The 26,287-nt window shown below is 40.4% G+C and overlaps 1 protein-coding gene across 1 annotated transcript in view; it reads left to right on the forward strand.

Annotated features, from left to right (window-relative positions):
* Positions 1–21,642, forward strand: part of cdkal1 (CDK5 regulatory subunit associated protein 1-like 1) — a 247,851-nt gene extending 226,209 nt beyond the window's left edge. Inside the window, exons 13-15 of the mRNA XM_061080642.1 lie at positions 3,310–3,393; positions 7,563–7,727; positions 20,006–21,642. Coding sequence (XP_060936625.1) covers positions 3,310–3,393; positions 7,563–7,727; positions 20,006–20,167 — 411 coding nt within the window. The 3' untranslated portion in view covers positions 20,168–21,642. The remainder of the gene's footprint in view (positions 1–3,309; positions 3,394–7,562; positions 7,728–20,005) is intronic.
* Positions 21,643–26,287: the final 4,645 nt, after the last annotated feature.

Consider the following 26,287-nt stretch of genomic DNA (forward strand, 5'->3'; position numbering starts at 1 on the left):
TTAGACCTGTTTGTTCTGAACTAAAAGCTCCACCTGTAGAAAGCAGTCGCACAAATAAAAGCACTTAAATGTAGATTTTCTAATTTAGTCACTCCACTGCAGCTTCCATCATGGTTGGGACGATTCATCTTGTAATGTGAAGACTGATCCTCAACTACACTCAGTTACTCTGAATATTGGGATAATGATTTATTTAGCATTTATTAATCCGGATTAAAACATCTCGTGATTGCTATCAACCAGCCCGATAATGTATAAGGAAAATGTTTTGCACAGTATTTAGCAGCAATTCTATCTTCTCATATGAGCATGTACTTTATATTATTGAACTTTGTCTTTACTTCTTTTTATTGAATGTCTGTTTCTACATTAACCTACTTATTGACAAATTCATTAAAAAGCACATTTCTCTATACAAATCTAATATTGTGTGTAGTAAACTTATTTATATACTGTTGAATGCTGAATATAGTGTGGCTTCCGGTTCTATGGTAAACAGGCAGCAGATGCAGCAAAGACATTTTTGAAGTTGTTGAGGTGAAACCGGTAATAACAATTCACAGCCACAAATCTCTCATTATCCTTGTTATGAAGTGGATTAATTATCAATTAAACTCATGATCCCACAGATCTGTAGTGGATCTGCTGTGCGTCATGGGATGTTATTCTCTGATGGTGAAGTAAATACACATCTCACTTTGCAAAGAGGAGCTCACACACGTTATTTGGTATTCTGTGGTGATTCATTCTTAACAGATGGGGTAAATACAAATATAAACACAGAGAAGAAAGACAAGCAGCTACACAAGCAAAAACCAACAGATGTATTACAAAACAACACACAAGCACAGAGTTCAGACATAACCAATGATTTCCAATACGAGTTTATGAGTCATTGTCTATGCTGGGGTGTGTTCAAGCATGATCAACCCTCTAATTTACTGTTTAATCAACATATTTGGATATACCTTAATCCCACATCATTGCTCCAGATTGGTTGTTTAGGTGTGGATTAAAATTCCAATTCACATCATACACACAGAGCTTTCAGTCCAAGTGTGAGACTGAAAAATAATTTAAAACTACCATATGTTTTTGAAAGTATGGCTGCTGTTTGAAACTGCTGTATCACTCGGAGTAACCTTTTCCTTTCAACGTTATACTGTCTGATAAAAAAGAAAATAATGCTTACGCAAAACAGATTATCATCCGTAATCAGTATTTAATTTACAGAATTTATATTAGAATTATAATATGATAAAAAATCTGATCCTTCGTGCATAAAGTGTTTATATATAAGACAAACAGTGAAACACTTTTTGTCTGCTTTTATGTGGATGGCATTTCTCAAGAAACCTAATTGCCTTCATACTTGGCATGTGTGTTGTTCAAAGCCAAAGGAAGTGCAGAGTCCAATTTGGTGTAATTTGGACACAATATGTTTAATATTATTATAAATTGACCATAGCTCTGTGGCCCAACGTAAGTGACGTTGTCGATCTAACAACAGCCCTTTCATTGACAATGATAACTGACTCCATTAAAGGGTTCTGCATACTGAACAGGTGAACAGCTCTTTGTGCAGGGGGATGTAGCCTCAGGGTTCTGTGGACTGAGTCCTGCAGCCTGTCTTCACTTGCTGAGGCTGAATCAGTGCAGGTCACCACAGGCCGAGAAAACGGACCATTCCAAACCGGCATGTTCAATAGCTTTCCTAAATATATGTCCAACACTATAAAAATGTCTTTATTTCATGTGCAGGATTTGTGGCTTACACCAGGGGCATCTGTCTTCAGTCCAAAGGAGCAAACAAAAGTCCCAAATAAAATGTTCACCATCCAATAATAATGTTCAAAGAATATTTTTTTCCGACCTCTTTTTCTGAAAATTGCTCTGTTTGCAGGAAACAGTGATTTATTTGGTCTCGTTTTAAGTCTGTCAGCATGCCTGTGCAGGTGTTGGAACACACATGCACAGTAAAATCAGTAGTTAAAAAAGGGGAAAGAAAAGAGAGAAGGATGTGAGGGAATTATAGTGAAAGGAAGAGCGGTAGAAACAACAAAGAGCCAAGAGATAGGAGAAAGGGATGGAGGCAGAAGGATAAGAACATGAAGGAAGGAAGAAAAAGAGAACAGGAGATGGGTGTCTGCAAAAATGGAAGCACCCTGAGCAATGTGTCAGAGCCGTGACTTCTAAGGCTCTGACATATTGCCAAGGAAATGAGCAGTCAGCACGGTTTTACAGTACAGGGCTCATCACTGACAGAGTTAAAATGCAAATACCGCTCATTCAGCCTACAGGACACTCTGTTCCCAACGTTTTCAACTGCATGTAACTGATATTTAAAACCCAGGTGGTTTAGACTCTGCAGCTCTGTGTTTTTTTTTTACATTAGAAGAAGGTTTGCATGTTTTTTAATGGTAAAATAAATGGAAAGTATCTCAACTGCGTCACTGTAATCAGTTGACATGAATGTATTGAATGAGCAATCATATTGTACTGTAATAATGTGTATGATTAATCATTCAGGACGCAAAATGAGATTCATCAACAACAAAGTGTTGTTTTTCTCCATTCACAAAAACACGTAATGACTTGAGTAAAACTCCAACCATGAGCCGCTGTCAAATATTTGTCCAAAGTGAATGTCTCAACACCTCTCCATGGGGAACAAGTGATAGAATCTCTCAGCAATTCAAGTCTGAAGTGATTTTGTTCATGCTCGCAGTAACTTCAAACTAAGTTCCCGTTTTCCTCTTTTTTTCCTCCTCCTTTGAGTCCACAATCTTCAACAAAAAATCGACTTTCTCTCTCATTGTGCTCCATTCGAAATGTCCTCATTGGGACGCCTTGTTGTGGCATGTGATTTTCTGATGTCCTGAATAGCCTGTTTTCTGTAAGAATTTAAATTGTATCCCGTTCAGCCTTGTATTTTTTTTCTCCTCTTTATTCCGGTTTCTTTTTTGTAAGGGACTTGGTTGAATTAGTGTTCACTCTCCTCTTTTCCCGAAGCGTTAAAAGTGAAGTGGCTTGGGAACCTTGAGTTTGCAATTAAATGGTGAACTGCACTAACATAACATTGGGAAAAAACATGCAAAACTTTGATTGAATTGGGATCTTGATGAATAGAATAGAAGCATTACTTGAGGCAACTCCCTTGTGTTGATTTAAAACTGAAAACAACACGCAGCCCTCATAGGAACATGGTCTGTGTACCAGTGGTAAAACAGTAGACAATGGTTGCATATATATTTATTTTCTGAGCAAATAGAGATTGATTTTCTTTTGTCTCTCCTTTTCTCTCTGTAGGTTGGACAGAGGCAACATGTGTTGGTGACAGAGGAGTCGTTTGATGCCCAATATTGGGTGTCTCACAACAAGTTCTATGAACAGGTAAGATGTTTGTCAAAAATGAATGAATGTATCACTCCTTTACAGATAATCCATAAAACATGTTTTCCTTAGAAACTAGAATAACACTTCACATATGAAAAATACTGCATATCATATAGTATGACAGGTTTACTTTTGACACATTTTATTGACAAAATATTGTGTAAAATACATGACATTTTACACTATTGGGCATTAAATACAAATGGTATTTTGTACCGTAAATCACAAGCAAATATCAGACCATACATATTTATCGATAGCAATTTTATTTTTTCAATTTGTATTTTTATTTCATAATGGCTGTTTACAACAATGTGTTTTACAGCATTGATCTCCAATGACACTCAGTTGCACATACATACGCCATGGCCCAATTGTCCCCATAAAGTCAACCAGGCAGCACTAAATTGCAGATATCAGTCCCCTAGACATATATGTTTGATATTTTTCATCAAGAGGCGTCAATGATTGCATTGGAAGTCTGAAAATGTCAAAAAATGCCCTATCATGCAATGCTAAAGAAAGTGATAACAATGTATCTGGATCTGCCCCTTTGCCCCGATCCGTGCCAAACTAAATGGCTTCTCTCTTTGCCCATGTCCCATTCTTCCACAGTTTTGTGGGAATCTGTGTCGTAGTTTTTGTGTTATCCTGCTGACAAACAAACAGACTGACAGGGGTGAAAATCTAACCCTATTGGCGAAGATAACAACCAAACATTATTTAAAAAATGCTAAAATTTAAACCATCGGAAGTTTTACGTAATTTACAGTAGCACACTACACAACTATCATGCACCAATTTAAGCTGAATGACCTGACTCCTAAAAATAACATTACATTTTGTATTTCAATACATGAAGCTATGATTTATCGACTGAGCTTTAATCATCTTTTTGATTTGAGGTTTGTCATAAAATGACTTACTCCGTTTGATTATCATACATTTCTGGTGATTACATGTTCACTTTTTTACTTGTACAAAATGTGTATGTTACAAATGTTTTTTGATGCACATGCATTCGATGAATCCTCAAATAGTTTAGTTAGCCCACACACTCCATCCACCATCGAAAACATCCAGTAAAAAAAGCTGTTAATTATTCTGAATTCGATGAATATTTTTTCGTATGTGAAGCTGATCCAACTCTTCCTCATTTTCACACTTACTTAATCAGACCAGAAGCTTTGCTTTGCATGTCACAGGAGTAGTCACAGCAGGTGTTTGAAGCTTAAGCTTGTATTGACTAAAGTAGGTTAGCAGTAATATCACACATACTAACAAATACACACACACACACAACCTGCGGTGGTCATGAGAGCATTTGGCGGCTGATAGCGGCAGCGCGTTTTGCTTTTTTTAAACGTACTAACATTAAGGTCAGCCCTAAAGACATGAACATTCCATCTTACATACACACCCGCACACAGACACACACACACATGTATGGCTTCAAAGACCCTCTCTCAACCTGTGAAAAATTCACTTTAAAACATCTTCAAATAAATCAATTTCCTCCTGCTTTAACCATCATCAAAAACATGTTTGAAGTTATGTTTTTTATTAGCGGGGAGGGCACGGGATGGTAATAATTTTTCCTCCCTTCCACTTTCCTCTCCTCCCCTCTTCTCCTCCTCCTGTGCACCTCCTTCTGCAGGCTATAAACTAAAGTTACAAGTGTCACTCAGTTCATGTGTGTCGTACAGGTTCGCACTCCATGTGCACATTCGGGCTTGCGTGTGATGTGTGTCGGTTGACTGAACTTGCGAAGAGAGCGTGTTTACGTGTGTGGTGTTTCTCCTTCCCCGCTTTTTTTTTGGACAGTAAGTCTTAGACATGTCGTCCTAAATCACCAGAAAACACTATGTACTAATATCCTCTCCAGTCTGTGCCCCTAAGGCATATGTTCCTTTATCATTAATACCACATATCTACACCCAGGTGCGACATACACAGAACATACACCTGAGGTTGAAGACATAATACATTACAGAGGCCTGACTTACACTTACATAATGTGTATATACCCAATAACATCATTATGTGTAAAGCTTAAACCTGACCATACATCAATCAAGATACAAGTATTATTACTAACATTCAATAGGTTAAGTGTGCTGGATGAAAACAGGACAAAGTAGAGAGAGAGAGAGAAAGCAAAACGTTGAGCAGTTCAGTTGGGTGGAGCGGATGGTGTGGGTGGGTGTCAGGGCGTTGAGTTGAAGGAGAGAAAAAAAATAGGCAAGTCAAGGGTCAGGAAAGAGTAGTGGGAGCAAAGAAAAGGACAGAGGGGGGTGGAGGGAGGAGAGCGAGGAATGAGCTCGAGAGTGTGAACAAATGGCCTAGTTTCACTTTTACACCATCAGATGGATATCTATCCTGACGGGTATAATAGGCACCCAACCCACCTGTGTGTGCGTGCATGTGTGTGCGCGCGTGTGTGTCGGGGGGGGGCTAAGTGAGGAAGTAGGAGGGGTGTTTCCAATGAAATCAGACAGGGTCTTTCATCATTTAATCACCCTGTAATGGGCCTCGAATGACCCTCACCTACATGCTCACGCTCACCCAACTCCCCCACAGCCCTGCTGTTTTACCTCTCGGCTCCCAGCTTGCTAGCTACTTACACACCCATTCTCACACACACACACAAACACACACAGACACACACCCTCGCAGTGGCCAGAGTGTCGAGCAGCAGGTGTGTTGATTAGGCAGGTGTGGCGCTGGCTGTGTGTCTGTCTGGCCCCCTCTCCGTCTCCTATCATATTCCACCAGCTGGATAGAGACTGACAGATTAACACTGAACCAGGTGTAGTCCTGCCATCACAGCAGTAACACTCCCTCCGCCGGCTCACACGCTACTCTCTGCCGAGTCAGTAGCTTAGCCCTGCAGAGTCCTGTGATGGTTAGACAGGCCACCAGATGATCTGAGTCAGCACGCAGTCTAAAGAAGTGCACCGGGCCACGATATATTGGATCCTCAGCTCGTCCCGGGGCGCTGGGGGTCTTGGTCGTCTAGTGTTGCCTAATCCCCGATCTGCCTGTGGAAAGACGAGAAGAGAATTTACCAACAGGGATCAGTAAATTATCACATTATTATTTTTATTCAGTTATTACACATTTTAGAATTGTATAATAATCACTTTCCAAATCTTGTTATTCATGTACAAAGAGGTTTTTTTCTTTCATTTGGGATATAGAATAAATCATGTGCGATGTTTACCAAGAAAACGCACATTTTAGTTGTCGTCATAATTTGCACAAGCTCCCATAACTGTGGTTTTAATTCCCATCAATAATCACAACACCAATCATTCTATAAGTGTTCACCGGAGACACTGAATCTTAAAGCAAGAGCTGGAGAAAATCAGGAAAGAAAAGTTTGTCAATCCGTCAGTTTTGTGTTTAGTTTGAAAAAGGTTATGAAAGAAAATCCTTTGCACATGATCTTTATTTACAAGGGTAAGTCATTAAGAACAAATTCTATTTCACGCTAAGCCGTAATTATAACTCTTTGTTTTCTCTTCCTTCCCGCTGTGATCAGCCAAGACTTATAGTTGCCATGGTGAAATAATAAGGCAAACCAGAAAATCCCACTGGTTTATCTCACAGCTGTTCCCATAGTTTTTTGACCTTCAGGGCTTCCATAAATGGAACTGAAAACATTCAGCCCTGGGTTTTTTGTGCACATGCAGAGACTGGCGGAAAAACAATGAGGGGGAGCTCTGGAGAAAAGAGTCCAGAGCAGTGGTTAATTGAAAATGTAATTGACAGGAAACATGCCGGGGGTGATTGACGTGTGATTGCCAACTTGTTGGAGTAACTAAAGTGCAGCCACTGAGACCCGGTTCAGACCTGATATTAACCTGTCCTGAGTGATCAATCACAAATGGACAGAGCTAAGTACGGGTGTGATTGCACTCATGACACGTTGAGGATGCATTTGAGATCTGATCAAAGGTCGTCTTAAATGTCGTCTAAGACTCATGGCCACAGCCTTTTTGCTTAGTGCCTGAACGACTCATTGCTTTTGTCCTTTATCCCATAATTTCCACAACGCCCACCCTGTAGTGTTCACATTATCCATTGCGCTCTTTAATTTTGATTCATGATCGATTTTTAATTTGCAGTGACATCGTGTGTGATATATTGCTGCTGGTTTGCAGGTGCTGGTCCCTAAGAGGGATGAGTTCAAAGGGAAGATGGTGGAGGTGGACATCTACGAGGCAGGAAAACACTTCCTGAGAGGCCGGCCAGTAGACGACAGTAAGCTGTTCACCCCCTCCATCACAGCACCACTACAGAAAGGAGAGGTGTCTGGCCTGGTGCAGGTAAACACACACACACATGCATGCATGTACAATGATATATACAGATGAGCGAAATATACACGTGTGTGAACAGTTATAACTTTAAAATACACATTTAATTAGATGTCAAGAATAGATTCAAATAAAGGAAGGTTATAACATAAATGTAATGGAAATAGAAAAAGAAAAGGTTCCTGAAGAACACAGGTACATTGATTAAAAACACCTTTTCAACACACAGCAATCGGAGGGAGCATTTTTATCGCTGTCCTTCACATTTATTCTTCAGAGATCTCTCAGACCAGCCAGTTAGTATCTATACACAGAGTACATGATCAAATCCAAAGAGGATGGATCATTTTGTAAAGATACAAAACACTGTGGATAAAAGTCTATTCATTGCACTTTGATACTGCTGCAATTTATTAAACTGAATCCTTAGATCAAAGTCTTCTATGAGAATGAAAGTCAAAAAGTTATGAGTAATTGGTTTCAAAAATAAATGTTAGCACTGCTTGATTTAAAAAAAAAAAATCAAAACAGACATGAATCAACAGAATATACTGTTAGACTGAACATGAGCAGTGATACACATGTGGTTGTTTTGGCCAGTTCCCAAGGAGGAGGAATTTTTCATTGATAAGACACAAACTTGAACTGCTTATCTCGGTTCATCCATTTATGTTTGATATATCCAGCAATGCTGCATGGGCATATATTTTTATATAAAAAACATAATCAAAATCAATTGTCATAAGTGTAATCATTCTTAAAGACAGAAGCACAAAGGAAGAAAGTCGCAGGGGAAATTTATTTAGCTTCCACAAAGAATTATTCTATCCTTGTGACCATATATCTTGCTTTTTACACCAGCAATAATACGTAATTTTCATCATTTCTATACGTCATCAGTGAAGATTTCAGTGTATGGATGAGTATTTCCAGACAAATCAATGCTAAGCAAATTAGTAAGTGTGTGTGTGTACACATTTTTTAAAGCCATGCTTGCTTCTGCAGTTTGTGAAAAAGCACCAGTGTATCAGCTGTGAGATAAGTAATTTAAGATAAGCGTTGTTGGGTAAACTGTCCTCTTCCTTCCTTCCTTCCAACCTCATACGCATGCATGTCTATACACACACACACAATCACACCATGATAATGTATCTGTTTCACTGCATGTTATTTTTCACTCTGACTAGCTGTAGCTTATAGCTCAGGACATGGAGCCACAGAGCAGAATATGATACACTTTCTAATTTCACACTTCATCAGCCTTTACTGCCAGACAGAGAGGGAGGGGAACTGAGGAACAGACACATGAGGGAGAGAGGGAGAGGGAGACTGATGAAGAGGAAAGCATGCAGAGAGACAGAAATGGTCGGCAGAGAACGAGATAAAAAGAAAGAGAGAGAGAGGGGATTCATAGCAAGCCAAGCAACACGTCACTCAGCAATGAAAAGTTTAGCAGTGGGGACCAGACCTTGTAAAACCTGTTACCTCATAAAGTCTGTAACCCATCCAACACACACACACATGCATTTTCACTCACACGCCTTTATTAACAGACCCTCAACATGCCGAGGCCTTAATTTGTCTTGGCAGCTTTTCTTTGCAAGTATAGGTTCATCCACATCACACTCCTACACACACTGACATACACTTTGTCTGGTGCTGATACTGTAAATACCTTCGTCCAGATATTTCCTCACATCAGTATCTAGGCCTGAATGTGTCTCAGGAGGTTTTTGGGGAGTTTTTGAGGAAAATTAAGGTAAAGTCATCATCTCTCCCCTTGACCTGTTCCAGAGGAGAATTTATGTAGAGCTTGACAGTGCAGGTGAAAAGAGAGAGTCTTTGTCTTCGCCGCTCTCAGTTTTTACATCATGAAAGAGCAACAGCTGAAGAGAACACATTATCACTTTGTTTCTGTTTTAACATCTGGTGCCTTGAGGTTTTCATTTGACTATAACATTTACTGGGGCTGTTTTTTGTATATGGGTAAAGTCAGTGATGAACAGGGCTCAAACTGCAACAACATTAGCAACCAAAGTAAAGGAAAGTCTTTCAACATCAGCAAAAATGAAAGTTGTACCCAGTACACAGCACTGACAGGAGAGAGTCAAGAATTTGTACCCTAAATAACCGCAAAACTTTATTAAGGACTGATGTATTTTTGGTTTCATTGTTCCCTGTAATCGGATTTGGATACCACAATGATACAGATTTGTCATGACTTATCAAGGCTAGGCCAGATATGATGTCCACCTTCAGGAACTAATTGTAACAGTGGAGAATTATTCTCACCATTTTATATTTTCAGTTTCCTCTGAAACTGCATTGAAGATTTATTATGATGGAGCCTTTTTGCCTGCCGCAATGTAAATGGCTCTTCCTTGTATTTATTTGTTTCAGTGACGATAGCGGCTGTGAGTGTGAAATGTACAAAGAGGCAGTTAATAAAAATGGAAATTGTAGAAAGATAAAAGACAGTGAAAGTAAATGAGCACTTTCTAAGATGTAGTTTGAAATATAAGATCGTTAGAGGAAGTGATAAAAGAGTAGAGGCAGAACGACTGAATGAGAAACAGAGAGACATATAGAGGTTGAAGGTCTGTTGTACTATACAGCAGAGTTGGAGAAATTCATTAATGCTCGTCTCTGCTGTCCACAGCCTATTGGCAATTAACACATTGTTATATTAAGTGATCTCCAGTGATGCCGCTGATGATCTGTAATCCATAGTCCTTATGACCTGCATTGTCGCCTCTTAACGATAGCAGAGTGGCACTGGAGCAGAGTGCTAATAGATAAGTGACCTAATGGCTCGGAAACACAGCAATATCTGCAAGCTACACACACCCACACACACACACACACACACTCACTTTCACTAAAGCCCTGAGGTATTCAGCTTCCAGTATAATAAGTAAGCTGGTCGGACTGTACATATAGTACTCGTGCACATACGTGCGTTCAGTGCAATCTGACAAGCATGCCTGCACACACACACACACACACACACACACACACACATACTGGTGGCTGGACTATACATATTTGAAGACCATCTATTTTCTATGAGTCTCTGCATGAGTCCACCACACACTGAGCTGGATGTGAAAGTGTGAGATGAATGTGTGATTAGGGAAAGGCAGATAGACACTCACCCCCCAATGTGTTGCAGCAAGGTCTATAATTACAGGCTTTCGGTGGAGAACGAAGAGAAAAACATAAAGAATCAAGAGAAAGGGGATCGGAGGACGGAGTCTGAGCTTTGTTGTTTCAACCAAGATGAAAAAGATAATTTCGAGAGAAAGGGAAAAAAAGACATTGGTGGATGAGCAGGTGATTGGATAGATAAGGTCTGTAATGTCCATTTGTCGTACAAGGAACTATGAGAGATCTATTATTTTAGAGATGGAGAGAGCGAGAGATGATGGCACAGTAGTCACCACCATACCGATGTGTGTGGGAGATGGAGGCAATATGGCCGAATGGCTAGATGAATGGATTTATAGAGGAGTGGCATGTGAAAGCTGTGAATGGATGGACCTGAAAGTGGACAGATAGGTATGGATGCGTGGATGTGAAACATGATGGCTTAGATGCGCACAATTGATGGATGAGCAGATTAATAGATGCATGGATGTGTGAATATATAAACAGGCGTAGGAAATATGGATGGATGAGAAACGAGGATACACTCACAGTGATATAATGGCACTGGTCTATGTCCGTGTGCAGCCAAAGAATGTTGATGCTGCAGCTTTACTGTGTCTAAAGCCATTTTGTTTCGGTGAGAATAGGTAGAGGGGAAGGGGAAGGATGGCAGATTTTACACATCTGACTGGATTACACTTACATTTTGAATGTCATTTAAGTTAATTTTATGGGCTCCCGAAATACACATCTTAAATGAACTAAAGACAATGATCTGGTCACCATGTAACCTATATGTGCTTTTCCCTGTCTTTCTAATGCATTATTCTAACAACCCATCAGGAGGTTTGTTAATTGAGGTGCAGCGTTAGGTGTGGAGCAAGGCGGAAGGGAAGACACATAACTGAGACACAGAAAGTGAAACGGCAGCTAGCGGCAAGTGGCAACCCAGCATGCTCCTGGTCAGGATAGAGCTAAGGAATCCACAACTTATCTAGTAAGATAGTCTGCTTGCATATGGGTTAGTGAGGCATAGGATTCAGGTAAACTGCATTCGCTGCAGGGACTGAATTAAATTGTGACGTGCAGGAGCTAGCCAATGATAATAGGCCTTGTGTTTAAAAGTGGCGAGCTTGGCAGATTTTAGCCCGTGTCAGTGATGATGTTTGCCACCTCTCAGTGACTCTAAATCAGAATTAGGAAGTGCAGAAGATGCATCCTTACCCGCAGTAGGCAGGGATGTTGCTTCGCCTCAGCATTCCATGTAAAAAAGTACGAACACGGAATGGGGGGGGGGCGTCATTATTTTTCCGCCTCTATGCCGACATCAGAGATAGTCACAGAGTTTAACCACATCTGTGTCAAAATGAAAGCTGGAACGGTAAAACAAACACGGATGGCGTTCTGTTCTACGTCACGGGTGTGATTCTGGAACACCGGCATGCTATCTAACAGCACACACGGAGGCAGCGGTATGCCCACTTTGTTTGATTCAGTGTAAACAAGTAAAGGCGGCATAACGAGAGGTCTTCTTAACGCCAATGCAGTGCATCTCTCTCTCCCTCCCTCTCTCTCTCTCTCACCTCTCTGTCCGCCTGTCAGCCCCTCATTCACACCAACAGCACTTTCCAGCGGAGAGGAAGGCCAGTAATGAGTCTTTTAGTCAGACACAATAGCAGAGAAAGCACTCAAAAGCATGGTGAAGGAAAGGAGAAGAGAAAGTATCTTCACCAGTCTTCAGCCTCAGATGAAATTAAATGATAAAGAGGAGGTGTGTGTGTGTGAGAGAGAGAGAGGCCAAAAAATGAATCAAGAATGAAATAGAGAGAGAGAGCAAGGTAGATGGAGCGACCAAGAGACAGGGAAGCAGCTTGAGTGCCATCCAATAATCAGCTCTTTTCACAGCACACTTTCTCAAGGAGACGGAGAGAATAGGAAAGAGAGAAGAAAATGGCTCTGCTCCTTTCTCGAGACAGCAAATTGACAGTTCCTATGAAAGACGGAATAGAAAAGGAGAGCGCTGAGAGAGAGGGTGAGGGAGAGAGAGAGGGAGGAGAAGTAATACGAGTAGTGAACAATGTTCCATCATAACCATAAATTGACAGAATAACAAAAATAATGTGCAGGCCTTTCTTTTTCCTTTTTTCTATAACTATTTACAATTTACTAAATAACTATTTTTTTCAGCCTTACTTCTGTTTTTCTTTTTTCTTTATATTTCTTTTTGTTTATTTCCTTCTTTGTGTATTTTGGTCGTTATATTTTTGTCCTGTTTGAGTCATTTCTCTCATTCTTTTTTTTCTCCTTTTGTCTCATCCTGTGTGCGTGTGTGTGTGTGCGTTTGAATTTTTTGTTGTGAAGTGGTGGCAGGAGAGGAATTTAAAAACAGTGTATGGATGTGGTCAATTTATAATCTTCTGGTATAGGCAGAGTGTGTGGGATTGCTGGTACTTTGTATCATAAGTACATACAGGTTCATTGCTAAAACAAAGCTTACGCACACACACACACACACACTGATCTTTGTAATCACACACATACACCGATGCACAGGCCCCTCGGTGTGCCTGGCAGACTCCTACTCGCCGCAGGCTATATGAGACACAATAATTGTGTCAAAAAACACACACACATGCCCACATAAACATATACTCAAACAGGCGTAATACAAAAATGTGTATATTATACCAAACAATTGAACTGCTCTTTGTTGACATGCAACTATTATGGATTGTTGCTTTGATGTTGCGTTATGTGCACATGTTGTCATCGTCCTTATTGTCAGGAAAGAACACAAATCAAAGATTAGGCTGTCTCTCTGGTCGGGATGCAGTTAATCCTCTCAAGTCTATTTTTAAACTTTTTTATTTAAAATGTCAAAAGGTTTGGCTTGGCCTTTGCCTGACTTTGTTTACTCTCGTTGCAAATAATTTGTTATGCCATTAAACAGCAGGCGTAGCTATTTTAAGCATTTCATTTAGCATGTCAAATTGTATTACATGGCCCTGTGCTTTGTGTATACTTGAAGAACCAAAGTCAGGGTAACAAAGGAATAAATGTTAAGCCATCAAAACCGTCGCATCTATTTTCAGCATTCTTACCCAACATGTCAACTGGCATTACACAGCCCCATTCTGTTTTGTTTATTTAAAATGTCAGAGGGTATTAAATGCCCTTTGCTCCGAGCTTTGTTTTGGAACCACAGATGGATGATGTAAATATTAGAGCAGTTAGCCCCAACTGTTGGGCAGAACAGAGAGAAAATCATGTTTTGCTAATGAGGGATTCTTTTTTAGGGTGATGTTTTTTGGCCTTGTTTTCCATGTTATCACAGAAATAGTATTTTCTCAGTGTCGACCTTGTAAACAAACTTCTCTGAGCAAAGTTCCTCAGCAGATGAGTCACACGTGGCTTTTTGTGTTTTATTTCGGGTTTGACCATCCTCAGTAAGCTCAACATGTTTCTCATCAGTATTGTAGCTGTTTTGTAGTTTAGGAGGAGTATCTCTCAATAAACAATCATTGTTATTGCAATTTTATTTTTTTGTTTCAAGAGATAAGTATGAGTATGTAGACTGTGTATTTTTTGGACATACAGTATGTGTCATTTCAGACATGCACAGAACTGCTGACATCTTCCTGAAATTGGCCGGAGGGGCTTGGTGCATGAACGCAAATGTCCAAGTCAGTTGCTTTCAACGTTTACTGGAACTTGTTCCTGTTCTGAACGACCACGAAGGGAAGTGGTTGTGAACACGTCTCACCTGGAAAACCTCCTGCTGCATTCTTCACATAAGAAAGATTTTCTCTTCCTTTTCCCGGATTACATGTTGGAAAAAGGTTAAATAAATGTCCCTTCTCTTATTTTCATGAGCATCTGGAGTATGTGGCCTTTTTCCTAATGTACAGCCTGTGGCGTTAAGTGACGACAGAAATGTCATTCTTACATTAATGACGTCTTATTATCATTTCCTTGCAGTAAGTGCTGCCGTCAACACATCTAGAGGGTCCAGTAGTAAGTTCCGGACTCTGATAACCTCCCCATGAGCATGCAGACCTGTTTTCTGTAATAGTACCTGTCATGTGTTTGAGGCATACACGTGCATCCAACACCTGACTCTAAACACACATATAGTGTTCTTCTGTATTTAGTTACTGTAACTCTGACCCTATTTGTGGAAAAAACGTGACCTATACAGTCACTGTAGTTTAATCAGTCTCATGGCTGTGGAAAACAAATATCTATCAGCAGGTAGGTTCTGGTGATTTGTTGTGTTGCTCAGGCGGAAGCAGAGAGTGAGCAGGGTGACAGACTCTGATGAGAGGTTGGGTTTCTCTTATGTCCCAGGTCACCTGTGCTAGATTGTGACACACAACCACTTGCCTTGAACACCAACCCAACTTGACTAACTAGAGCCAACGGCTAGAAGCCAGAAAACAGTTCAATATAATCAAATACAACAGAAGCACCACATAAACCAACAGTGAGCAAACACTTACCTCGGACACAGAGGATATTTGTCACTTTCTGATTGTTTTACGGGAGAAAAAACCAATGATATTGATTTTCATACCAGTGTCCTGCAGACAAGAGCCACTGTTGTGTTTCTTGCTTCTGTTGACTTCGCTGCACTGACTATAAATAGTGGGAGAAAATACTCACACTGTTCATGATCTACTGGTAAATTCCCAGTTTAATACCTCCACCAAGGGAGTTTTTTTCATCTGCATTTGTTCAGTTAGCAAGATTACTCTAAAGCTACTCAACTGATTTCCATGATATTAAATGGAGGGGTGGGGCACTTAGTCGTAAATAATTCAGGATGGGGTGTTTTTCAACATTTTTATATCAAAATTCAAATTTTTTGATTTTAAATGCTGTTTCATAAGTGGTTTGTTGGCCTTGGCGGAGGTGTGTGCTCATTTAGTGCCCGTCTAGTTATTACATATAGTATAGTTACATATATATTATTGTGTTGTGTGTCAGTCAGGTTGGACAGGTTCATACATTCAGCTTGTGCGTGTGTAACATGAAGAAACAAGTTTAAGTCGGATAACGAGACAGTGCAGATTTTTATTTGTGTAGATACTACAAGTATACATGTGTACACATACAGTGTGACAGAGGGTTTTTACAGTTTTACTGTTCGATGGTGGAAACTCCAGATGACAACAGAGAAAGACTCTGATTCATGTCCCCCACTGAGCTTCTATTACTCTTGTTGTTGTTCCCTATAACTTCTACCTAGACATTTGCACAGGGACTCACGGTGACAGTGAAGTTCCAACAAAGTTATTTATCTGAAACAGTAAAGTTATCTTTATTATCAGTCTTTAATTTCTTTCCCATCCTTTTGTCCAGTTGTAAATACGGCTGCAGCTCATTGTTTCTGACACTGTGGCTTTGTCAAATCACCCGTGACTAAGCAGCCTGTCACTGTATCTGTTTACACATGCTCTCAGACACACGCGCACACACACACACTAACACACACACACATGCACCCCGTGTCTAGAGTGACACTGACAGCTGGTGAGGATCATGTGAGAAATGTGACCACTGCACATTGTGCTTTGTGGCTTTTGTGGTGCGTGTGTGTATCTTTGTGTGAATATGAGATTTAAAAGAGACAAAAAAGAATCGGTGCATGTTTGAATATGAAGCAGAAGAGAAAAGTGCGAGTCTTGGATGTCGAGGGAGAATTACCTGGCTGTGCTAGCCCCTCCGCACCCCTGCTGTAGTGTTAGATGATTTTCAAGAGGATTACTATTCACTGTTCTACTGCTGTGAGCAGAGAGACAGACATTATCCACCTCAGTTCACACACACACTTACTCACAGACACATGCAGGAACTCACTGCAGCTTTCAGGTGCTGATCACCAAAAGCCACATCTCTCATCTCTCCATAGCCCCCCCCCCCCCCCCTTCTTCCTCTCCATGCTTTTCTCATTTCTTTTCTGTTTTTCACTTCTCCCTCCCCCCTCTCCTCCGATATCTCCCACTGTGCTGACATGCACCCACTGGCACTTGGATTTTCACTTATCCTTCTAACTAGTATAGATTTTAGACTGTACCTTTCAGTCTCTGTCCTGGCACCCCGTTGATAAAGACACCTGCAGAGAGACAGATAAGTAGACTCAACTTTTCTTCTCTCTCTGGTTTCATCAGTCCTCGGCTCTTCTTCTTATCCTTTTGTCTCAGTTTACTGTAATTATTCAACGTGGACCTTTTTTCTTTCCCACGCAAGCAAAGCCGTAAAAAAGTCCTTTTAATTTGATTGTAGTTGTGCCATTCGCCTTCATTCTCTCAGGGTTTCAAAAGTTATGAATATTGTGAAACCACATTGCATCTCTTTTCCTCTTGGACATTTCACTGACACTTTATGAGCCGACACTGAAAACCTTTTAAAGGTTGATCTGTGTAACCTCACTAAATAACTCAAATACAGTTGTGCTGATGAGTTCAGATTGTGATTTTAACCCAGTTACAAAAAAGGAGTGACGCCTGTGAGCTCTTCAGGGGGTCGACTGGCACTGCTCTGCTCTAATCATGTGACACGCCTCACTCTCCACGATCCTCTATCAGAGGCCGTTTTCTGACATGACCTCCGGAGAATGTCCACACAATGGGATCTGCACTTTCTACAGAGTTTTACCTGAGATTCTCCACTCACATGTAACAACACAGGAGGCAGGATGTAACTTCTTGAAGCCCGTTGCAGAGATCATGTATTTTTGTTTACAGCACATGGACACCAAAACCTCTCTTGACTTCTTCTTATTAGACGTTTATGTGTGAGGAACCCATGCGTTCTCATATTCATCCCTTTTTGGAGAATATCAGGAGACTATTTGGAGTTCAGTGCACGTCTCAAGAATTTCGACACAGTCTATTTTAGCTGCAAAGATTTCCTATCGCTCTCTTTACTTTTGAGTGCCTCTGTTGCACTGTGTCAACACGCTGCCTTGCCCCTCCACCTTCCCAGCATCCACCTGCAGGCTCCAACAGGATAAAGATATTTTTCCCATCTGTCCCAATTATATCAATGTTACTGTATCTGGGGAGGTTATGAAGTCGGAGCCAAGAAGCCAAACTCTAACTATGATCTGACTGAACTTGTAATGAGGCTAATTGATATGATTTACAGTAAAGACACTGTGACTTGATCTGAACACCACCTTGTTAAAAAGCACCCTATTGCTTTTCATGCATCAAAACATCAACAGCGGATCAGTTTCACCATTAAAGTCCAACAATGCTCCCAACATTAGGCAAATGAGGACGCGCCGGCCAGACCTCTGTTACCGATTCTCTCTCTACCTATTGTCTGACATTACTGTAAGTGACCTATAGATGTGTCACGTAGGCGTTGTCAGTCATAGTATCCATCCTCCATTGTGTGCCGTAACAGGGAAACCATTCAGTGGAAGGGGTGAGAAGAGGAGTGGGTGGAAGATAGTGTTCGCTACCATCAGAGAGGACAAGGGAGCGGGAGGAACGGGAGGGAGAGAGAGGCAGAGTGCTCACACTGCGCAGCTGCTCATAGATGTGCATGTGGCACGTGTAGGTGTACGCGCTGACTCTCAGTTACATAGGAATACATATTGTACATACATGTAGGTGTTTGGATTCCACAGAGTCTGTCAGTCTTTTACTCTCACTTCATAGGTCACAGGTGCAGGAGCTGTCTACACAAACTCCTACAATAAACTTTTTAAGTTGATTATCGAGTTTCCTACTCATGGAGGAACTTTTTTTCAATAACATAAGTTGACAAGGTAACAGAGAACATGCTCAGCCACATATTCATCACGGTAATCAGAATGATTTATATTGGGTAAATCTTAACTGGGGTAAAAAAAAAAAAAAGATGGAGGATGAAAGCTAATTGACTGATGACGGAGGATTTTATGAAGTTTTATGAACGCTTTCATCCACAAAATATTGAAATAAGCAGTGGATTCCCAATTCTGTTTATTGTTGATGATTTCCAAATGAAAATCAGCTGCAGAGAGGGAGCAGCTGCAGAGAAAGAGAAGGGGGGCAGGGAGAGGGAGAAAGTGGAGGGAATGATGATGTCCTGTTTTTCCACCTTGCTCTCCTTAATTGTGGTACCGCTCCAGTATCTATGGATCCTAATATCAAGTGGCATCAGTAGATTTATTTCTAAATGTACTTAAGTATCAAGAGCAATGATCCACGAAGGGCGGTAATGTACCCCCTCACATCAAATGGCTCTTTTATAAAGATCCATGGGTTGAACAAATTGTAATCTGGCTTATCGATGTGGCAAAAATAAACTCCAGATATTTTCTTTCTCTTACCCTCCGGAGTTAATCTTTTTTGTCCCCTGTTCTCAGTGTTGTTTTTTCATGACTCATTAATTATCCAAAACAAAACTCTGATTTCAGACATTTGCTCTCTGCTGTCAAATGTCTCTTTTTGATGTGACTAGTTGATTTAATTTAAATATAATTCCCTAATTATGAATTATGGACTTTTGCTGCTGCACAAACTTGTGGGGGAGGGCAAGAGGTGTGTGTGTGTGTGTGTGTGTGTGTGTGTGTGTGTGTGTGTGTGTGTGTGTGTGTGTGTGTGTGTGTGTGTGTGTGTGTGTGTGTGTGTGTGTGTGTGTGTGTGTGTGTGTGTGTGTGTGTGTGTGTGTGTGTGTGTGTGTGTGTGTGTGTGTGCGCGCGCGCGCGCGCGTGTATCAGTTGACTCCTTCTTAGAGGAAAACTAGGAGGTAAACATCACATAGTGAACGTGACGGGAGGAGTCATGCTGTGTTAATTGAAGTAGCTCATTTTTTAACCATGAACACTTTTGCAGTGCTGATTGATGAACAGTGCACATTACTTGAAACACTTAATACGTATTACCTTACATGTAAATGATTCTCCTAATGAGCAGGAAGACCCCTGTAATGGTGAACACCTATCATGCAGTGTGACTGACTTACTGTGAATTTGATATCGGATCCAGGAATCTATGTGTCTCTGCAAATTAACTAAGTCCCTCGATAAGAATACAGTATATTATTATAGTGTTAATAATGTCAGGATGATTGTGAATGAATGACACATAAAGAGTTGTTGATCTCAGTCTCACGTGGTTGTCTGTCTGTGTTTCCCTCCACAGGAACAGATTTCCAACGGCATCCAGAGTTGTGCTTCTATTTCCTCTTCGTCCACTCTGCTGATTGGCTCCTACAGTCTAGACAGGGAGGCTGTGAAGAAGCTGGGGATCGGACTCGCTCTGGCTGCAGCCGTCTTGGCCTTTATCTTGGAGAAGGTGTTCTGATGTTGGATCTCTGGGCCGGAGGAGGACTGTGAACATGGCAGAGCACAGTGACATCAGAGGAAACCGTGAAGAGGCGACACGATAACTTTTCTCCTCAGATCATCTTTAACAGGCTCCACTGGATCTCATTCTATTTTAAATGAAAAGACAGAGGACGTCAGCGACACCCACAGAGTCACGGATCATGTTATTGTTGGTTGTTTAAGTACAAGTCAATTTTACTTTTTAATTACAGGACGTACAATCATTTTACTTTGTTCTGTTGATTCTACTAAAGTTACGTCAGTGTCTTCTGTCAGTAAAGTAGGAGTAATGGGCAAACACCTTTTATTGAGATTCCCTTGGTACAAATTACACTTTGGTTATACTACATTTTAATTGGAATCTATTTCAAGCACAGATTCTGTTTCGTGTTAATGCCGCATTTTGAGTTTTCATGCTGTTTCAGGGCGAAGCTTCATGTAGGCTGTGTGATAACTGCAGCCTGGAATTAAATAAACTGCCAGAGAAGTGTTTTGAAGCACGTTTCTGGGTTTCTGTTGCTGTTTCACAGACAAATGAAGCACAGCTCAATTATTTCATCCCCAGGAAAACACATTCTGGAGATTAGGATCATCAGCACCACAACAAAGTCTGTCACTTTGCTTGTAGATTTCCAAAACTTCCAAAGCTATAGAGCTGCCCGTCCCTCCTTTTGCTTTTTGGAAAGCAGTAACATGCTGTATAATTCTCTGATTAAAGGTAATTCTACCCTGTGCTTCTAAGTATTTATTTTTGAATTAGAGACGTTGACAGCCCAGTATCAGAGCTACATAATAAACGTGTTTGAAGTTGTTTTAACGTTTTATTCTTTGGTTAAAGCTTTTGTTTAAATTTGTTTTATTTGTGTCATTTCATTTTTTTCGCCTCATCAAAGTCAAACGTAATTAATTTGTAATGTACGTCTCATTTTACCCGATGAGTTATGACATGAATGGGCCAGATGGACGATGGAGACTTTGTGTCATCCGACAGATTATGTGATGAGCTGCTCTGGTGCCAACTATAGAAATGTTTCATATATTCTCACTTTCCTGCTGATATCCACCTCTGAGATTCCTGCTACATCCTTGATACTCTGAATAATCCCTAGAACATCATTGGTTTTCATGTAGATAAATATTCCAGTTATAACTCATCGGAAGATCTGTGGATCATCGAAACCATCACAAATAATATTGAAAACCCTTGTGAAGGAGCAGAAGCCTCAGAGCGAGATATCTCAAAATTGTGGACAAAAAAAACATCACTTGAGATAATTGAGATGTATTTTCTTTGAGTGTACTTCAGGTGAACTGACCCTGTGATACAACTGTTCTGTTGATATGTGGACTTCTGTTTGACATGTATAGTTTGAGTCATTATTGAGATGGACTGTATTTTGCTTTTTGTATGTCCCAACCACCAAAAACTGTTTAATAAAGGTCAAAATCATATTTTCATGAGTGTGAATTTATCGACTAGTTTACTGAACAAACTTCAGACTTATAACTATAAAATAAGTCCCATAGAATGAATATTCCAAAAGTCATGCATAGATTCTGCCTGTTTCTTTTGAGGTACAACGGTCCCAACATGTGCTCGGAAATCTCAGACAGTTAATAATGCATGCCCCAATTTATGTGTCGCATGGCACTGGCACATGTGTCTGTGTCACTGTCTGCATTTTTATCTGTGCGTGTGTACATGCATTGCATATATTTCCAGTCACAAGTGTCTCTTTAAGCTTGTTTGTGAGCTTGTTTCTGTGTCAGAAGGTGTTTGTGTGTGTCTGCACACGCCTGTGCTGTCTCGTGTGTTGTAGATTCCTCCAATGCTTAATTTAGCAGAAAGCCAGCGTGTGTGTGTGTGTGTAGTTCAAGAGTAACAGGACTCATCACTCTCTTATTGAGAAAGCCCTGTTGTTATATATACCACTGTTTGCAGCCTACACCCACACCACCTTTGTATTATCCGAGTAAATGATGCATGTCACACGTTGTGTTAACACAGTTGCATGTGTGTACCCTGACTTTTTCTCACCTCGCCGATGCATGTCACACGCAGACACACACACACACACACACTCACAGCATAGTTCTGCTGTATACGGGCAAATGATGCACGTCAAGCAAACTTGCTCCCAAACCGGCACCAAAGCTTTATATTACCAGATCAAATGATGCGTGTCTTACACATAGACACTCACACTAGCTTTGTATTATGTGATCAAATGATGCGTGTAGCTATGTAGCTTGTTACATCCATCCAGCAGTGCCCTATATTATTCTGCAGCCATCCATACTGTGTGACAGTTCTTTTGATGCTTTGTAAGCACATTTCCTCCCTGTGTATGTCAGTTACACTGCAATGTTCTCCAATGAAATATGGATGCAGCGACACCCTTTATGTTTGGGAGATCATCACTTACTATGAAATATTGAGGTGGGAGCCATGGAAAGGAGATCATTATTCACTTGGCATCATTCACTTCAGTTGTTTCTAATAAAAGCAGGACTTTCTGAATTCTTGTCTCAGTTGCAGCTGTTGTCAATTTGTCATCTGAATGGCGACGTCCTTTTGATGTGAAGCCGAGCGACGCTGGACAAGAGACAAGTGCGCCGGAGGTTAACCGTGTTCGCCTGTGCATCTACATTTTATTTCATTGATTTCAGGGTTTTTTCAAGTGTGAGTGGTTTGACTTGAGAACATGTTGTTGGTACTTAGAGGAGTGTGTTTTATGTTTTAAGACGATTAATGTAAATATATACTTTGATGAGAGTGCAACTCCGTGAAGTATCTCAGGAAAAATCTGATGCAAGTCTAAACCCTTGGTTTTTAAACTATATGTGATTTATTTGATGTAAACCAGGTGGAGAACCTCCATACATTATGTGAGGCAGTTTGATCAGGCTGCAGAGAAAATGTATACATGCAGAAACAAACTAAATCAGAAATACATTCATATAAACTAGAATGGATCCACCAAAGCCCAACATTCCAGTTAAATTCAGTCAAGCTGCACCAATTAGGACACACTCATCGATATCAGTCTCCTGAATATGCTTAATTTCTCTGGGAAATTGTCCAAGAAATCTAAATCCGAATGGAAAGTTGAAAATTGAGTGGCTTCTTGTTTGGGTCACCCTCCACAAAAGTTAATTGAAAGCATTTGAGTAGTTTTAGAGTAATCTGCTTATACACAAACAAACCAACAAACAAACTCTCAGACAGGTAAAACTCTCATAACAGGATTTTTTTCTGCTGTAAAATAAGATGGCACACCAAAGTAGAAAACGTTTCGTTCAGCATGTTTCCTTCTGGCTGTTTGTCAGGTCACTGTTGATAAGCATCGTGGCAACTGTCAGGAAGGCAGCACGTTTGTAGAGAAATGGAGCAACGGTAAATTGTTTAGTTGGTTGAAGTAAAAGACAATTGCAAAAATATTTAGAAATTCCATTTTCCAGTCGAGTTTGGTGTCTATAAAGGAGAGACAATATTATGAGGACAACTTTAGTGATGAGCGAGCTAATAGCTACGAAGCTGCAACCATCTTGTGTCGGTGTGTCTCAAAGAACTGTGATACTGAAGAAAAACTGAAGGACACCTCAAGAAATGCTCAGTTTTTCTCTCTGACAAAACAAACACAGATCAACTAGTCTTTCTGTGTGTGAGAGGAATTGAGTGTTTATGGAAACAACACACTACGCTTCTTAAGGTGAAGGTTTGTCAGCCAGTTGTAGCATCATCATCATTATCATCAGACATCAGACACATGGCGCCAAAGAGGAGCAGTTCCAGCCATCTCATCAGTGCAGTATGTGTTCATTGATTTAATATCACCATCATAGGACAATAAGAATGTTTTAAAGGAGCCTTGATGGGAAAAAGGTTCCTCACGCCTGCTCTGAACTCACATTATGAGTTTAAAGGTGAAAAAGGCTGTGACAGCAGAGCAAGAGAACACTTTACTTGTACTTTAGCAGACGGAGAATAACCAGGGTTAACCGATGAGACGCAGCAGGAGGCAGAAGAATGAAGATGTCTCTGCATTTTCAAAAGTAGATGTGTTAATAAAAGAAAGGTGGTGACACAGTGCATGTGCATTTAAAGCCTTTTGTCAGCCAAGTGCAGTGAAATCTCCACCAATGATTTCAGTGTCTGTCTTGACTAATGCAGCTACTCTAAAGTATTTAGTTGTGAATAATAAAAACAACCATAACAAAATGACTGATCTTCGTCTTTTTTACGTCGGAGGTTGTGAAAAAACGCTCACATAGATAATGCTTTTTCAGTAAAGCTGAAGATAATTTTTTTTTTTAATTAAAATAAAGGAAAAAATAGAAAAATATATTGCTAAGAAGCCCCACTGCTGACATATACTACATTCAGTATAACTACAAACACAAAGCATCAGAATGAGGATTTTATCAGGAATATTCTAAGATGCAACATAAAATGAAGAGACCAATCTTTAGTGTTTTTATGTTAGATATGATTTCAATGTATGATTTTTCTATTATAGTATCTATTATTAATATAGCTATAGTCTGGTGAGCACAAGTATGTAGCAACAATGTGAAGCAGTGACTCCATCTGTAACATAGCACCAACAGAAACCACATATTGTAAATAATTTAATGTTTTCACACCTTCTTGTATGAAGTGAGGGTGTGCATGTGTGTCCTCTGACATGTTCTGTTTCTGAGGTCAAAGAAAGACACACGTGAACCAGTGAGATCTAGTGAGACGTGGTCAGGGACCTGAAGCCCCGGGAATCAGTCCTCTCACCACCAGCGATAAAACAATGCACAACATCAACAAGCCCGTAAGACAAGGCTGACTTCTCTCTTACTTTACTTGTACTTCATACTGAGGCGATCGGAAATTCAGGCAAATCCACAAAAAAAAAATTGCGCTCAAGCCTCAGTTTGACAGAAGATGAATTCGCTGGCAGACGAACGCCGTGATGCGACCGACTGGCACGAGTTCAGCCAATGCAGAGAATCCTGACATTAGCCGCTGCCTGACAGAGCTTCTCATTAGCCGCCATCTCACACTGTGACCTTTTCCTTTCTGCCTAACGAAGTAGATTCCTCACCGTCTTTTTAATTTCGCTGAAGCTTCGGCTTGTGTGTTTGTCTGAATTTATACATGAAGCCGGATGCATCGCGTGAATAATAAAATCTGAGGCTGGATGGAGTAAATGAAATCAGGAATATCGGCAATCACACCTTAAACTTTGACTTTAAACATGGTTCAATATGAATGAATAGTATATTCGGTGGTCCACATACTTATTTGGAATTAATATATATACTATATATTTAAGAGCTTTTACAGTTTTGCAGTGAATGGCTTGTTGTATTTTTTAGCAAGTTTGTTGTTAGCACCTTTTTTTCCAGGCAAGCAATCAGAAAAGTATGGAGATAAAAACAGACATAATTACAATTTCGACTTTTGCCCCATCATACTTCACAACTGCCTCATGAAAAACATCAACTTGTTTTTTTCCTCCTTGTGTGTTTTAGCTCAATATTTCAGCAGCATGTGTGTTACGTGTCAGTAGAAGCTGCAGCGGCTTCACGTTATGATACAGAGACAAGCATGTTGAAGGTGCTATTGAAATATTTACACGATCAAAACACTTGTTTCACTTGTTTGTTTTTTAACGCTGACACTAATTGACACAGGATGCAGTGACGAAAAACACGGAGATACTTTGTGTGTTTGGCTGTGTGTGTGTGTGTGTGTGTGTGTGTGTGTGTGTGTGTGTGTGTGTGTGTGTGTGTGTGTGTGTGTGTGTGTGTGTGTGTGTGTGTGTGTGTGTGTGTGTGTGTGTGTGTGTGTGTGTGTGTGTGTGTGTGTGTGTGTGTGTGTGTGTGTGGGTGGAGGTCTATCTTGCCCCAGGGCAGACACAGAGTAACAGCAGTGACTGACACTACCTTACAACTGAGGCTGAAAAAATGTCTATTAATAATGTGTGTGTGAGTGTGTGGTTGCAACCCAGTCACATCAGAAAACTTGTAATAGCTACGTTGGTCCACTTTGAAAAATGTAGTATTCTCACAATTTGGCCTCTCAAATTGTGAGATGCCTACG

Source organism: Limanda limanda, chromosome 11 (genome assembly GCF_963576545.1).
Source record: "Limanda limanda chromosome 11, fLimLim1.1, whole genome shotgun sequence".
NCBI classification, from domain to species: domain Eukaryota; kingdom Metazoa; phylum Chordata; class Actinopteri; order Pleuronectiformes; family Pleuronectidae; genus Limanda; species Limanda limanda.